The sequence below is a fragment of the Gavialis gangeticus genome, unplaced genomic scaffold (assembly GCF_001723915.1).
Source record: "Gavialis gangeticus isolate Ggan-Ray unplaced genomic scaffold, GavGan_comp1, whole genome shotgun sequence".
Taxonomy (NCBI): domain Eukaryota; kingdom Metazoa; phylum Chordata; order Crocodylia; family Gavialidae; genus Gavialis; species Gavialis gangeticus.
Window position 1 is genome coordinate 73,914,251 of NW_017729034.1, and position 17,407 is coordinate 73,931,657.

Sequence of the window (17,407 nt, forward strand, 5' to 3'; positions counted from 1 at the left end):
AAAGCACTTCAGCGTAGTGACCTGGAAGGAAACTAGGGAGGTATTGTGGAAAATTGCCCTGAGCTTTTAGCTGCGTGCAGCTGGTAAGTCTGCTGTGGTGGAAGGGGAGAGGGGAGGGAAGGGTCATGGGGGGAGCGGATGAATCCCCCCTGTGGTGAAGGAGGGGGCAGGGGAGCTGCTGCCCAGCCAGGGTAGGGCATGGCGTGGGATGGAGCTGCGGCTCGTTGGAGGGAGGGTAGCTGTGCGAGGTAGGTGGCAGTGCTAGGAGTGGCGCTACAGGGGCGGGAGGCTACAGCAAAATCTGGGGCATGGTCAAGCAAACAAATTAGAGCAAATTATAGGGGGTGGAGTCTCACTGTGTGTCATCTGCTCCATGATAACTGCCCAAGCATATGTTCTTCCCCTATGGTGACTGGCAAATACCACTGTAGCATATTCTTCTTATGCTGAGTAACAAAACCCAATAATTTGGGTTTTTTTAAACACGATTGAGCCTTAATGGGCTGTCAAAAAGTCTAAGTGTGTAATACTAGGAAGACAAAAAGAAAAACGTACAATGAAGATTTCCTACTTAGTTCAATATATGCATTTGTTTAGCTACTGCAAAACCTAGTTATTTCTTATTAAAGAAGAATAAAATTCAACAATTTTCAAAAACTTCACTGGCCAGCATTCCAGATCCATCCTGTACTCACAACTCCAGCTCCCTATGAACAGAGATTTAAAAACCAGCACATTACAACCAAAATATCCTGGAAAATAATGGAAAATTCAAAGAAAATGATAATTTTATCTATTTTACTTAGTGAGAAAACTCTCAGTCCTAAAAGGGGAGAGTTCAGAACGATGAACTAGAACAGAAAATGGAACGGTCAAGCTAAAGACTCTTCTGACCCTCCTGGAATTTGCAATTAGTTTGGACCAAATAGAAAAAAAATTAAAAGCTTTTTTTCTTTTGGAAAACTAAGTCTACCACCTATTTTTGTCCAAAACTATGTACAAATTTTACACCAGAAATAGATTTTTACCACATAAATTTCTACATATGCCTATCATTATCATCACAATGCAAAAACGTTTATGGTTTACTAAGGAAAAAAAAATCACTAATTAAAAATGCCCTCAGATTCACAGCCAACAAACCATAACTGTTGTGAAAAACAGTATTTTTAACCAACGTCATATTATGTGTTTCTGAAACAGAACAGAAACTACGAATTGTGCCTTTTGGCAAATTAGTTTTTTCTTTTTTTCTTCCTTTTTTAAATACAATTATTTTTAAAATCTGAAAGAAATTCACCTAAAAGGCCTTACAGTAATTGTAAGAGGAGACAAAATTTCGAAGTCAAGTGCAACGCACTCAAACATACAAAAATACACCAACCGTGCATTCACATTTATTTGTGTTTCTGCATCTGAAGGTCTTTTGGTGCTCCAAATGTGTGCAGAAAAAAAACAAGTATATCTACAACTGAAAAACCTGGCTTTCAGACCAATTTAAATTTACAAGGACATTTGGACTAGAAAACAAATAATCTAGGCTACTGAACAACTACTACTACTGTACTATCTCTAGTTTTAAGGCTTTTGATTTATTTTTTCTATGATTTCTCATATTAACACAAGCTTTTGTTCACAACTTAACTTTTATTCTGTATTTATAATTATATGTAGGAATCTTGAAATACAAATTAGATTTCTTCATAACATTTCTGTCGATTCCCATTCACAATGGCATAAAAGCTGATTTTGTTTTTATAGTATTGCTCTTCTATAAAGGGCCCTTGATTTTTTTTTCATTGAGAGCCTTGAAAGAAGAAGCATTTTATTAAGCAAGGAGAAAATGGTTTAATAGACTTTCAATGCAGGTACAAGAAACACATTAAGTAAATCAGTCAAACTTTAAGCATGCTAAACTTGACTTAATCTATTTAATTTTGGTTTTGTTTGACTGTGTTTTGGCAGTTGAATAGTCCAAGATATCCCTTTTTTAGGTAAAGACATTTCAGTAGTAAAGCTACTTTTTAGTAGAAGATAAAAGCCTCTTGGTTCTAGTATAGAAACTTAAAGAGGAAAAAATCACTTTGGTCTCTAGTAGACAACATTAGGGGTGACATTTTTATGGAATCAGAATTTTAAAATCAACAGTTTTGCAACAGAAAAATGATTAAAATTTTTGGTGGAAAAAGGAGCTTCAAACTCTACTCTACATTAACTTGATTTGTAGACAAACTTGCAAGTTTAGACATAAAACAATAGCACAGTTTTTTCTCCTGTGGTTTAGACTGAGAGCTATTGGCTACAATAATCTTCAGTAATATTTCTGTTTACCCAGCTAGTATGAAGGATTATGGAGATGAGTTCACAAGAGCTGACCCTCCAGGTTTATTAAATATTCAATATATGCATGCTGGGTATTAAATAAAAAATGGAAAATGCTGCAGACTACCATATGTTAAATACTTCAAGTAATACTAGAGTAGCTCTATTTATTTTTTAATAATTTATTTAAATCATTTTATCAGATAACACAACACAAAAAATGCACAATGAGAGCACAATTGTAAGTCACAGTATAAGAATACCTAAATATTTATGAAAGTGTTTCTTTTTTTTCTTGGGTAATTTTGTTCAAGAATTTTTTTTATAAACTTGAAGTTATTTAATCTTTTCTTGATTGTTTCACCTTGGTAGTAACATTACTGCTGGTTTCTCACCTATAGTGGTATCACAGCATGTGGGTCTTCAGCAGCAGGGGAACACTTCATTGTCATGATTTAGCTGACTGTTCCTACAGTCTCTTCCCCCTCCCATATTCACTCTTCTCAGTTAGCTGGCTATAGCCTACACACAATCTGCCTTGTCTAAAATCATCTGATACTAGTATTCTATAAAGAACCGTGATCAACACCATAAGGTGCTTCAGCCACTGCCTCCAAAGACAGACAAATAAGTCCTATGAGGCACCCCAACCATTTTGTAAAGTAGGCCTAAAGTGGTCTCTGAAACGCATATCCAGTTTGTCACACAAACACTTAGAATTGAACACGGAGTGATGCAGCCACTTATTGTTTGTATTGCTTCTTTCTTTGAGTGTATTATGAATAAGGGGTTGAACAAAGTGAACAACAGACTGACAATCAGACAATGGCCACCAGTACTAAATGTTAAGATTTTTAAATAAACATGTGTGGGACATGAACAAATCCAATGCTCAGGCAATTCCAATTTTAAATGCAGAACACCAACGTTCTGCTTTTCTTTCTTGGCTACGCCAACCAAGACTTGCTTAACTAAATGAAAGGAAATAACACTAAACAACCCCCTGTTCCAACCTCATGACTAAGAGAAAGTTTCTGAATTGGCAGAACCTAGGTAACAAAACTACATCAAACTACACACCTTGTGTCCAAATGTAGCATCCTCCGAGGCCAAGACTTCAACCTGAAAGTATAAGGAGAAAGATCATTTCAAATTTAGCCTCTATCAAGAACTGTTCCCTGAGCATAGAGTCCAGCCAGAGAAATATGCTGAACGAAGAGAAACATCTCTGGTCTACCACAAAGAAGCCTAGATAATGGGCCATGCTAAGCTAACAACCAACAACAGAAATTCTTAGAGGCAAAACTCAAAAAGCACCCTTCCACATCTGCACTAAGAAGGCTGTTTGCCTATGGGGTACCTTAACCATGGCCCTGGCTTTTGCCAGCAGAATTTTCCAGTGTTCCACAGCTTAATGTAATACAATTGAAACATTGCTCTTCCTGTGGAGTTTGAGCCACAAGGAAAACTTCCTGTGAACATCTAAAATCACTTGCGAGAGAAGCTATCTGCTATGCAGATCAGAATGATCTGAACACCCCACTCCACTACCAGATCTAATAACTACATCAACATAAAGTAGAAAAACTTTATGTGGAAACTAGACAGTTCAGTCTTACTTGCAGACTCCTGCACTGTCTTTAGCAGGGAAGATTCTTCTGAAACTGTGGAATTCAGAGAATACAAACTACTTATGCAAAAGCTGCAACAGCAAGCCTGCCAGGTACAATAGAGATTTGACTGCACAAGGAAGGTGGGCTATTAAGTGATCTAAAGTTGCTAAAACTCAAATTATGTATTGGTTGCCTTGTAGTTTACAAGTCTATGAGTTGGTAACCCATTAATTGAGGTGACAGAGCCACGGGAATGGAAAAACAGGCACAGTCTCTGATTTTCTATTTAAAATGTCTGCTTCTTACAACTACTTCACACTTCAGCACTTTTCATCTGAGAATCTCAGAGTGCTCTTAAAAGCTCTAATTAATTAAGCCTCACAAGATTCCTGTGAGGTAGGAAAGTGTCATCTTCCCAGTATGAAGATAGGGAAGTGAGGCACAAAGAGTTAAGTCATTTGCTCGTTGGTCATGCACCAAGTCAATGGCAGTCAGGAAAAGAACTGAAGATTCCTGTCCCCAGACGCATGCTCTAACAACTAGGAAATGCCTACTGTGGTGCTATAATCTAAACAAGTAGAATACCTGTAACTAATGTTTCTAATGTCCAGTTTAACAGAAAGAGTGAAAGATTTCAAACAAAACAAGAAAATAATGTCAAAATACACCCTGAAGCACAGTTCAATGCTGGAGTTATAAACTCCTGAATAAGAGGGGTTTTTTATAAATGGAAATGCTGATAAACTAACAATAATGGCAGCACTTCAATATATTCGTGTCATGATCCAACAACAGAGGGTACCTACTCCCTCTGGAGATGAAAACAAAGGGGATCTACTGGAATCCAGGATGGGGAGAGAGAACATGCCACATGTTGATATCTATGACCAGTCAGGTAAAGAACATAATCTAATAATAATATTTATTAGCTATCTGCATAGATTTCTTAATCCTGAAAGTGCTTTTTAAATATTAAACTGTTACTCCTGGAGAGTTTGATGCGCATCCAGAAAATATTTTATGGATGAGCAAACAGACACAACATTAACTTACTTGCTCGAGGCCATGCCATGCAGAGACAAACAAGCCACCTTCAGTTGTAGAAGCAGTATATCCATATTAGCAGGGTGTTGCATCCTGGTTAACTTATCCTGTTTCTTTGCAGGGTATATTATTATTTATACCTTTCTCAGTAGGCTATATTAGCTCAGGTGGAATGCTATGCTAATATTACTATACCACTTCCAATACCAACCGTAGCTTATTTTCAGATCAGAGCTAGCTTCAGACTCTGAACGGCAAGGCACTGTCCTATGTAGACATACCCTAAGTGCTATACTTAGATCCTTAATACATACTCCTCCACTGCAAAGTGATATTATCAATGGAAAACATAAAGTTGATTCAACTTTCTCTCTTTTCCTCATGGAAAAAGCCAGAGTATTAAGCTATCTATTTACAAAATATCCATTTTTCACTTTTCTCTATGCAACATGGAGCCAAAGGAGGAAACAAATTGTGACAAAGAGTACAATTGAGTTTAACATGTTATACTACCCTCTTACTCTCATTCACAGGTAGAAATACTGCCTATTCAAGGCTTCAAAACAGAATTACTGCCCCCCCCACCTCAAAAAGTAGCTATCAGAGCAAACAGATTCCCATTACAAACATTACTGAATAGCCCTAACAATGTCTCTTCCATTTTCCCAGGAGGGATCAGAGATCCATCAGCAAGCTCTTTGATTCTGGACTTTTAAACCAGTTCTATGATATGATATTTTATTCCATATTATGGATGGTCCAAAATATCAATGTGACATTTTACTGCAATTTAGAAACACACACTATTCGGTTTATTTTTCAGCTTTTTCTGCAAGGATGTATTTAAGACCTGTGTAAGCTGAGGAACTGCTGATGCTGCAAGATAATCTCTGAACAAAACTCAAGCAAGATGTAAGACCATGAGAGTTCCTCCCCCTTGCTGGTTTTTTCCCTGAAAATGGATTAAAACCTGGCCTGGGAGGAACCCCCCTCTAGTGGGGATGAAATGGTACTTCAATCAACACACAGATGTTCAGGTAAAAATTTAATTAATTTTATATCTCCAATATTCAAGCAAAGGGCACCTCTCTCTACAACCTCCTAAGAATACATCATCTGTTTTTAACTGAACAAAAAAGTTGACAACTGGCTTCATTATAAACTTTGAAGTAACTAGCCATTAATCTAGACCTATTAACTATGTTACTATTTGTGACAGTTATGCTTTTGTAATTCTAGTTGATTTTTCTGATTGTTATTTACAGACTTTAACATATTACTTTTCTATTTTTACAGAAAAGGGCAGAGGTCAGTGTGAATAATTCACTACCTCATTGAAGAAAAGCAGCCTTGGTTCTCAAATGAACCATTGTTGGTTTCACATGTCTTTAATAGTAGCTTCCCCCAGGCGGTCTACTGAATCGCTGCTGAATACCTCCTCTGCCTCTACTTGCCTCTGCTCCTCACTCTTCACAGTACAACCTTATAGTCAAATGACCCATATTATATTTATGAACAAAAGCGTGAAACATTGTTCAGCAGTGACTCTTCCAACTTATTTAAAGAGTTTCTAAATACTCTTTCCTTATTTAACAAATAAAATAGAAATAATACCAATTCCTCAAATTATTTGCCAGAACATGACTACCAGAAGTAAGAGTCAAAGCAATTACTGTCAGATACTGTAAAGCATACATGTTTGTGTACATTACATACTGTAAGCAGGTTAATGGTTTACAGCACTACTACTGAGACAGTGTTCTGGGCTATAATTGTAGAATTCTGTAATATTTCACATTTTTTAATTAAACAAAGAAAAATTGTTCAGAAACATCTTCTATCCCTGTTGAATAATATGTGGAGCTCCCACAAGATTGAGGCAATATCAGCATAGTTCCTTCTACCTTCAGAAATGAGACTTAATAATTTGTTTTGCTTTTAAATAAAAGATTCATACAGTTCCAAATTCTAGAGACAGTAATGCATCACAAAACACAAAAGACTTACTGTAAATCACACAAAAAAAATATAATTTTCAGCTCTTCAACACAAAAAACTCAAGGGCTGTGCACGTAACTTTAAGCACTTTTTAAAAAGGAAAGGACTTGCTCCTTAGCAGTGTGCATCATTTCTTCAGTTTTAGGCATTATATCTGTCTACTCCTAAACCAGTATACCTGAGCTAGTTTAAAATCTATTCTTATAAAAGGCACAGGTTGTAGCACATTCTCTTCCTCTGAGGGAGACCCAATATAAGCAGTAACAACCACTCCGGGGATCACAAAGATTCCCAAATAACGTCCTGTTATTGGTAATATTTTGAAGGATTACTTAATCTACAGCTAGCTACTAGGAAGAAAGCTCCTAATACGCAAACAAAACAGCCCTCTCAGATCAGGACTTTCCAAACTGTATCTGATGGAGATAAACAAGTAAATGGCATGAGGAAGATGGCTACATCACTTTGTATAAAGTGGAGTTGACTGAAGCCATTCTAGCCAGGATAAAGCACTCTGTGCAGACATGTACAGCTTCTGTGGGCCATACGCTAAAATTATGTGAACTAATTTTTCCCAGCAGGCTGCAGATTGGCCACTCTACTGTCATCCTCTGGAGAATTAAACTACAGCACTTACATGTTCCCAAACAGTTTTTGTTTTGCCAGGTGCCAACTTAATAAAAAGACAGGCTCCTGGCATTCTTAAATTAAGTTCAAAACAAAACAAATAAACAATTATTACAATAAACATTGTATATAGTAATGCTTTAGTCTTCACTATTTGAGACAATCAATCAATCAGATTAGAAAGGGGCTGCCCCTCCCCTGACTCTCCTCTATGTTAACAATATCAGAAAAGAATGGGAAATGTGCAGTCTCTCCTGGATTAGTGTCAGATCTTCCCTCTGAGGTGCACATTGCGCTTAGTGATGTCAAACAAACTGCATGAGACTGACTAGCATAATTTTGTGCGAGTTAAAGCTAGTTGAAATATGCTGGATTTATTGCAGATGGAGAGAAACTCTGGACTACTTGGTCATATTAAAACACACCTCTATAGTGGGCTACTATCACTGGCTTCAGAGCATTGGAAGGAACCTCCTGGTAACACAGTCCAGGCCCCTGCATTCACATGGAGCTACATCATAAACTCTCCAAAAGATGATCAAACTCCTCTTTAAGACGAGTTAGTTTTTTGGGTCCCTTTACTCCTACTGAAAAGGTTGTTTCAAAACCTCGCTATTTTAATGGTTAAAAATGTCTTTTGATTTCCAGCCTAAACATGTTTGTACCAGATATACCCCCTTGCTCCTGTTTCAGTCATAGAATCACAGAAAATGAGGGTTGGAAGGGACCTCAGGAGGACATCTAAGTGCAGTGGTTTCTCAATCTTTTTTGAACCAGGACCCATTTTGTAAACATCAGTGGCCAGACCTTCCCCAGTGCCCCTCACTCCTGACTCGCTGCCCCTGCCTCCAGCCCCCACAGTGTGTGGGGAAGGAGGGGGGACACATGGGGGCCCCAAGCAGCCCCTCACAGGCTGGAACTCTGACAGCCTGCAAAGGAAAAGCCACAGTTTCCCAAGTTTTTCTCCTTTAAAGGAGAATCCATTTTTAAAGTTTGTTCACAGCCCTTTCATATATACTTGCGACCCACTTTTGGGTTACAACCCACAGGCTGAGAAATGCTGATCTAGACCAACCCCCTGCTCAAAGCAGGACCATCCCCAACCAGATCATCCCAGCCACGGCTTTGTCTATCTAGGTCTTAAAAAACTCCAAGGATGGAGATGCCACAACCTCTCTGGCTAACCTGTTCCCGTGCTTTACTATCCTCCTAGTAAGAAACATCTCCCTACTATCTAACTTAAGCTTCCCTTGCTGCAAGTTGAGATCACTGCTTCTTGTTCTGTCATCTGCCACCACTGAGAACAGTCCAGCTCCATCCTCTTTGGAATCACCTTTCAGGTAGTTGAGGGTTACTACTAAATCCCTTCTCAGTCTTTTCTCCAGACTAAATAAGCTCAGTTCTCTCAGCTCCTCCTCAGAAGTCATGTGGCCCCAGCCCCCTAACCATTTTTGTTCCTGCCACTGGACTCTCCAATTTGTCCACAACCTTTGTGTAGTGGTGGGCCCAAAATTGGACACACTACTCCATTTATGACCTCATCAGTGGCAAAGAGAGGGGAAGAATGAAAGAACTTCCCTCAATCTGCTGGCAACGTGCCTACTAATTCAGCCCAGTATGCTGTTAGCCTTCTTTACAACAAGGGCACACTGCTGGCTCATATTCAGCTTACTGTTCACTGTACACCCCAGGTCCTTTTCTGCAGAGCTGCTGCTTAGCCATTTGGTCCTCAGCCTCTACTGGTGCATGGGACTGTTCCATCTTAAGTGTAGGACTTTGCACTTGTCCTTACTGAGCTTCGTGAGATTTCTTTTGATTCAATTTCTCTAGGTCTTCTGAATTCTAGCTCTACCCACCGCCACATCTACTACTTCCCCAAGCTTGGTGTCATCTGCAAACTTGCTGAAGGTGCTCTCCATCCCATCTTTTAGCTTGTTGATGAAGATACTGAAGAAAACCAACCCCAGGACCGACCTGTGGGGCACTCCACTTGATACAGGCTGTCAACTAGACACGAAGCCATTACTACCCTCTGAGCCTGATGATCCAGCCAGTTTTCTATCCACCTTACAGTCCATTCATCCAACCCATACTTCCTTAGTTTGCCTGCGAGAATGTTGCGAGAGACCATATCATATCAAAAGCCTTGGTAACGCCAAGGTATATCACATCCACTGCTGTCCCTGCACCCACAGAGCCAGTCACCTCATCTTGGAGGTAATCAGGTAGACAAGACATGACTTGCCCTTGGTGAATTTATGTTTATGTTACTAGAAGATCAGGTTATAGAATATAGCTGGACTTTTGCTTCTTGGTACATAAAGAATGGTGTAATTAGTAGCCTAAATTATCTAAACTAGCTTCTTACAGATAGATAGTTAGGAATTTCCATATGCCATGCTGGAAGTACAGGAGTGGCAGTCCCTTGCTATGTATCTCATGAGGAAGGCGGAGACCAGTTGGACTTCTCTTTCTCTCCACCCCAAGATTCATTTGGATGAGATTAGTGAAAGCCTTCCTGGTTCAGGAAATGCCATCTACAGAACACCTACACACCTTAAGTATGATATGCCTTAAGACCTTAGATTTAAAATCCTGTGCGACGGCCATCCTTTCAGGTCATTTAATCTGTGATTGTGACCTTCATTGTATCTCAGCATTTCCACCTGGTTTATTTTTCTTTGTTTATTTCTTTGTTATAATCAGTCATCCTCCCCTTAAGTCTCTGGGTCCAGCAATAATTAAGATGAGTGTTCTAATTTGTATAGTGTCACAGGTGCTCAGTGATATGTTTTTAAAAATATTCAACTAAATAATAAAATTAACCTATTTTTAAATGATATAGTGACTTCCATGTTCCTTTCTGTTTTAAAATGAATTGGAAAGATTTTCAGGAAACCATGTAAACCTTGTCTGCATCCCACCCTTGCTTATTAATTCTCCTCATTCTCCTTATTAGCATGTACAGACAACGCAGCAGCTCAAGGACGCAGCTTGCTGAAACAGCTCAGTACTTGGTTAGCCCGCACTACAGAGAAAGCACAATGATACCTCATATTGTTAAAAGCAATTCAGTAGAATAAATCTGCCCTGCTTATATTTAAAAAAAAAAGCACCTTTAAAAGAAAATCTGAAGAGTTTCAAGAACTCAGTTTACAAAAATGGCACTCATATTTAAATGGTATTTATGGACATGATTTTGACTGTTTGAATCTCTCATTGAAAACATTTTGAAGAATGCTAGGAACAAGGCCAATCCCTAAGGAGCAGAAAAAAAAAAAAAGAGACTTCGGATATTAGTGAACTAAAAGCAATAATCACTATCAACCTGGTAGGATACGATAGCTACTGCAGAACAACATATACTGGAAACAACTCAAGGAAAAAATGGAGTTTCAAGTTACAAAGCAATGTGACAGTTCCTCCCATCCCACAAGGACAAAAGAGAGAGAGAGAGAGATCTATTTAAAACCAGTATCAGGATAAAACTACCAGGAATTCTGACTAAACTGACATTTGCAATTGCAGCTCATGTCTGCCAAGGGTAAATACTTCCAAAGAAATTTACCAGAAAATGTAATACATGAAACATACAGACATGCATGTTGTTCTGTTAATGTAAAACACACATTTGATTCAAATTGTACTTCACTGCTTCCTGACTGTCCCTGTGGGAAACTGGTCTGGTTAAGACACATATATGCAGGGGACCATGGATTTTAATTATACGTTTTGCTGCTCTCGACTTTGGGAGCTAGATCCTTAACTGATATAAGTAAGAATACCTCTTTGGAATATGACGTTTGGTATTTTTTTATAACACTGATATCAAAATGATTGGTGTACAAAGCGGGAATAGCGACTCTTTCTTTGTGGGAAGAGCAGTGAGCACTATAAATACAATATCAAAGCCTTTCATACTCAGTCATTTTTACATACGAGATCTCTTGAAAATTGCTGTTGGACCCTGAGACAAACAATGGCAATTTCATGCCAAAAAGCCTTTATTTTAGGTACCATGTGGGTGCATCTACATGAGATGCTGTCTGCACAGTAGCCTGATACTACTGTGCAGTAGCACTGCATGGCAAAAACTGTGACGCGAGGCTACTACACAGTAGTGTCATAAAAAGGCATTCATCGGTACTAGTGGGCAGTAACTCAGGTTACCATGCAGTAGCGTCTCATGTAGATGTGGCCCGTATATGTTTTTTCCTGCCCATTTGTATTCAGTGTTTCTTTTGTTGGGCATGCTATTTTCATTTTAATTCCATGTTCCTGCACCTGTACATCCTAACAGCTGGTCTACTGAATTCTTCACGTTGAGAATATAAGACTCAACAACCACATTTACAACACAAACATGAGAATGTAAGACTCAACAACCACATTTACAACACAAACAGGTTCATGCCCCCAAAACACACACTTTCCAAAACCTACCAGGCCTTAACTACAGAGGATATCTTAAAAGAGGCTGCTTTTACAAAGAATTTTCTCCTGACACTTTCATCATATATAAAAGTAAGCAGGGATGAGAAACTGGCAAGAAAGTATTAGACAATGCTGTATGTTTTAAACAACCCACGTTTAAAGGCAGTCAGGCAATTTGCAGCAAAAATTAAAGATAAGTGACGAAGGACAAGCCTGTATAAAAACATAAACCTTAAGTTTCAATTATATGCCATTCTGTCAGCAGCTTTTTATGCCATTTTGTTTAATTGAGCCAATATACAACCAACATCAAAGATACAGAGTTATTCTGTGCTGAAGATATTGTAGGCATATTAGGCAAAGGTGGCAAACAGAAAGGATCTGTCAAAGGTAACAGATGTATCAAGGGCATGAAGCACTGTGAAGAAGGCGTTAATTACCTATGCTGAGAAAGAAAAGGTGTTTCAAAAGCAGAAACTCCTTTCAAAAGATACAACAAATCCCTATTGTGCTCCAGAGAAAAAGCTTCCTGCTTCTCAGACAACATTCAGTTAAATCTCATTATTTGGGTCTGTAGGTTAAAAAAAAAAGAGAGAGGTAAGAAACTTGTGTGGAAGACATTCCTGCCTTCCTCTCCTTCCTTGCTCACTTCTCCCCACCTTTACAAAAGTATCTTTTATGAAATTCGCTTTAGAGACACTATTTGAAGTTAAAAACCTTTATCAAAAGACACTTAACATCTTCAAATTATAGATTACATTATTTACTTTTGTTGTTAAATAGCATCACTTTGGAAAAGATAACTTTCACAAGACAGCCAAACCATAAAGGAGAGTGGAGAGAGACAGCGCAGAAGAGTGTGAGCCTTCTGGTAATTTAGTTCAAATTCTGCATTTTTACATTTTGCTTCAGAAGCATTATCTTGCCTTCACAGGATCAGATGGATGTAGCTGTGATAAACCAGGAATTATATAAGGGGCAAGGATTTTTGGGAATAACATCTTTTATTGGACCAACAGCATGGTTGGGATAGACTCAGACAAGCTTTCGAATGTGAAGCATTCTTCATCAGAACCCTGCAATTGGTTCAGTAAAATATATCACCCACAAAAATCCTTGCTTCTCACATACCTTGCTTTTAGTCCTTCTCTGAAACATGCCACTGTTTCACCAATAAACAAAGCAGTAAAGGAAAAAAAAATCAGAGAACCTGCTTTATATAAAGCTTAATCTCTTGTTAATTCTTTCTAGCTGATATGGGGCTCCATTCACTCGCAACCTAATCCTGATTCAGGACACAAAACTCTCTCCCCATCATAGAGTGGCATCTATACCCTTCTCTTCTCCCCTCTTCCTCTCTACTCTTGTAGAATCCCTCAGATCACAATTTTTAAAGTACAGTCTGTGGAGAGTTGACAGATAACATGGCACAGGTTCTCTTCATCTTCAAAGGAAGGACACAGAACAGATAGGAGAGATGAAATGATGGCCAAAAAAGGCGATGACCTTTGTTCAAAAAAGATAAAAATGCATTACCACCAAAAGAACATAAAAATGCATTAAATACATGCCTGATGATATTATATTTTTATATAAATAAGGACCGTCATTACAATAGGGATGTAATTGTGATCATGGATAGGAAGAAGTGGTGGTCTGTGAAATGATAAATGCAAGAATAATGGCCTATTCAATAACAGCAGACTTAACAGTCTTTTTTCAGGAATGGCTCACACTCTGAGAAAGTCAGAGAACTATGTCCAACTTCCATTCTCCCATAACAGTGCTATAACAGTGTAGAGTAAATGGCTAGTACTGACATCTGAAAAATTCAACCAAGCATTACCCAGGATTGTCAGGTAACAATCCAGGGTTACAAGGGACAGCTTCCATAGGAACATATCAACACACTTCTTCCCAAATAACCACGCAGAAGAATCCTTTAGATAATTTTATTTTATACCAAAACTTGAGAGGGCAAATTTGGTAGGAGGCCATGCCTAAATTAAATTTCTTTCTTTTTTTTTTTTTTTGATCAACGTTTTGTGCTTCTTTGTTAAATTATTTTAGTTTTTTGCCAGGCACAAAAATTGATTAACGTTCTGACTAGATTAACTGACTTAAAAATTTATTCAGGTGTCACAGCTGGCCAGTTTTTGACCCTTCTGACATCAGGATTTAGAGGTTTATTGGAAGGGAACATGTGCTCTGCTCACTCTATGACGCCTCTACATGTTTTAGCTCACAACAGCAAAACACATAAGGCTCTGAAACCCAATTAAGCTTATAAATGAATATTTCGGTCAGGTACACAAGTGAAAGATGCTATCGTTACCACTACATGTCTAACAATTCATCTCTAAATAAGACCCACGATGCTCAAGCTACAGATTCTGGCTTAAAAACCGAATAAGCAAGCACTTTGTTTTCACTCTATTCTACTCAAGAATTTTCTACATATTTTAATGGGGGGAGGGAGACCACCCTGCCGAAGTATGCCCCAGAAATTATTTCCCCATTCTCAAACAAAGATAATTGTGTTAATCAGATAGTTTGCGTCTCAAATGCCTGAATTATTTACAAAAATAAGGATTTTTGGTTACTTTAGCATATGCAGTCTTAAATATTTAACTTTCAGGACACATTCATAAAGCAAAAAACAAATCAGGAACCAATAATATCAGTTACTTCAATGGAGTTATTATCAAATTGGTGTGGTTAATTAGTCTTGCTTTTCAGATTTCAGTGACATGCTAAAATATTGAGAATTCTGGTGGTCCATAAATCAACCAATTGCTGCAAAAAAGTTTACAGAAGGTTTAATATTTGTACACTACAACATAAAATATTCTTCATTATGTATTAATTGTACAATAGCAATTTCTGTATACAAAGAGGGGGGAAAGGGTAACAAAGATAACTAAAAGGATGTGGACAGGCTACAGGCATTCATTTAAGAATCTCCCCTCCTTTGTTGAGCTTTATGGCTGTTCATTTGGGTTTTGTTCTGGATGTACAGGGGTGCTTCTAGATAAATGCAGGCTGCTTGCTAACATTTTTCTCAGGCTGTGTCAATTTTCAAGTAACTCCTTCTTTATGCTTGTTGTTATTATTCCAGGTGAGAATAAATCAGCAAAACAAATCAATTGTTAACAGCCTACTGCAGTTTGTGGTTTATTTTGTTAACTACATTACTATACTTTTTTCAGACTCCTTCCAAACATTCTAATGCAGGTTCAAGCAAATAAAAATTTACAATGCCTATTCAAGTTAAAATGCGGCCCCAAATTACATGTCCAGACCTGAGAGCTGTACACAATCTTAAACTCAAACTCTGGTGACAATTTTGTAGAGGTTTTTTTGGCATTCTTCACTGCTTTACTTCCATGTGTACACACACACTTTTCATAGATAAAAATGTACACAAGGCTAGATTATTTCTCTAACTTTTCTTCAGGGATTAAACCCCAGAACTGGTTGTTTTCCAATTAGAAAGTCAGTACCAATTATGCACAATGGGTTAGGAACACTTGAGACTGATTTTGCATCACAAAGCTCATTTTACATGAAAGGTAAGGTAAGACTTGAACTGCAATCTCAAAGGTGAAAAGCTAGAGTTTTAATCTCTAAACCACCCAACCCCAGCAGGTCTTTTCAACATTTCTGTGTTTTGTGGAGTCTATTTCATTTCTGCAAACGTCTTCACAAAAGGTGTTTCTTTCAAAGCAAGAATATGTCCCTGAACATGAAAGGAAGCTAGCCATTGACAATTTTGCTGTTTTTCATTTGTTATGTCTTGCTACCAGTTTACAAACAGCTGTCCCATGCATCTCCACTGGATACAATTTTAGTCTAGACAGGGGAAATCCAAGCTACGGCTGCCCAAACAATGTGAACACAGGAAGATTTTCAATCAATTGTTTCATTAATAGGAACACATCTAATAATATAAGGGGAGGGTGTTTTGGAAGCAAGCCTATTTCAGAGCTTGCAACAGTATAATTGCATGGTATTGTTCTTGTGCTAGGCAGGGCTATGGAACGATCATCTCACAAACCAGATTTTGGTGCTGTAGTAGATTACAATAAAATGAGCCTTGTTTCTCCAACACAAGTGGCTTTACAAGACAGTGACAACTATGTATTAAATGGCAAACAGACTAAAATGACTTATGCAGCACTGGCATTCCTTTCTTTTCTGGTACAATAAGGGCTAGTGCCCACACAAATATATTTCTAGCATGACTGTTACTGCTATTTCCCTTAAATCAGCTTTACCTGGGAAACAATGTTAAGCACAGCTGCTATTAACACCCTCATTATTTATTCCTGTTCTGAGTGCCAACCTGCTGCCTGGTCGGCACTCAGAACAGGAATAAATAATGAGAAACACCTTTTAGACACAAATACGTCTAAAAGACATTTGGATACCAGTCAGTCCCATGCCCGCTGATGCTCAAAAATCAATCCTTACGATTCTCTTCGTTTGTTTAGGGTTTCTTTGTTGTTATTTTTTATCTTCTATAGACTCGTTACTTATTTTATTTTTATTATACAAATAATAGCGGTGTCTTCAAAATGATCTCAGATCAACTGTTACCAGTGGGTGTCAGTGTAACGGTACAGCAATTAAGATGGGGAGGAGGTGGAGTACAGATTTATATATATATAAAAAGAAGAAACAGATTCTTTTTCCATGTAACTGTATTCTGTTTTTGGTGTATAATGTAAAAGCATCCTTTAACTTAACACACACGTGTGTGCGCATGTGTGAATTCATGTTTCCGTGTGTGCGCGCGGTGAATTTGCATGCATGTGTGAATTAGAGTGTGTGTGTGAATTCACGTTTGTGTGTGTGTGTTTCTGTGTGAGTGAATTCATGTTTCCCTGCGTGTGTGTACATGGATGCACAGATACCCCCCCCCCCACCAAGGCCTGCACATGTATAAACTAACTCCTGCGTCCCACATTTCCAACCAAGAGAAGGAGCAGGGGACCTACCTATCCCTTCCCAGGCAGCAGCTTGGAGGCTGGGCAGATGAGGACGCACAGGCCCTGGGGCCACCGGCGCTGCCACCCGCAGGCAGAGGGCGATGCAGCTCCACCCAGGCCCTGACAGGGACAGGCCAGGGCCGCTGAGGCAGCGGTGCTTGCATGTCCCACATGGGAAAACGTGGCTTTGTCTCTACTGAGCCGGCCAGGGGAGCGCCCCCTGTCCCACCGGGATGTTGCAGGCTGGGGGTGGGGGCCCTGCCTGAAGGGCCGGTTGCCGTGCACGGTTTCTTTTGCAACAGCCACGCAGAGCCCGGTGCCCCCTGGTACCCCAACCGCCACCACGAGCTGTTACACAGCGCCCGGGGGGGGGGGGGG

General features: G+C 38.9%; 1 protein-coding gene across 5 annotated transcripts in view; it reads right to left on the minus strand.

Moving 5' to 3' along the window:
- The window catches only part of ARID1B (AT-rich interaction domain 1B), a 583,022-nt gene that overhangs the window by 255,865 nt on the left and 309,750 nt on the right, over positions 1-17,407 (minus strand). For all 5 annotated transcript variants that reach the window (XM_019526890.1, XM_019526889.1, XM_019526886.1 and 2 more), the window contains one exon: positions 3,403-3,444. In XM_019526890.1, coding sequence (XP_019382435.1) covers positions 3,403-3,444 — 42 coding nt within the window. The remainder of the gene's footprint in view (positions 1-3,402; positions 3,445-17,407) is intronic.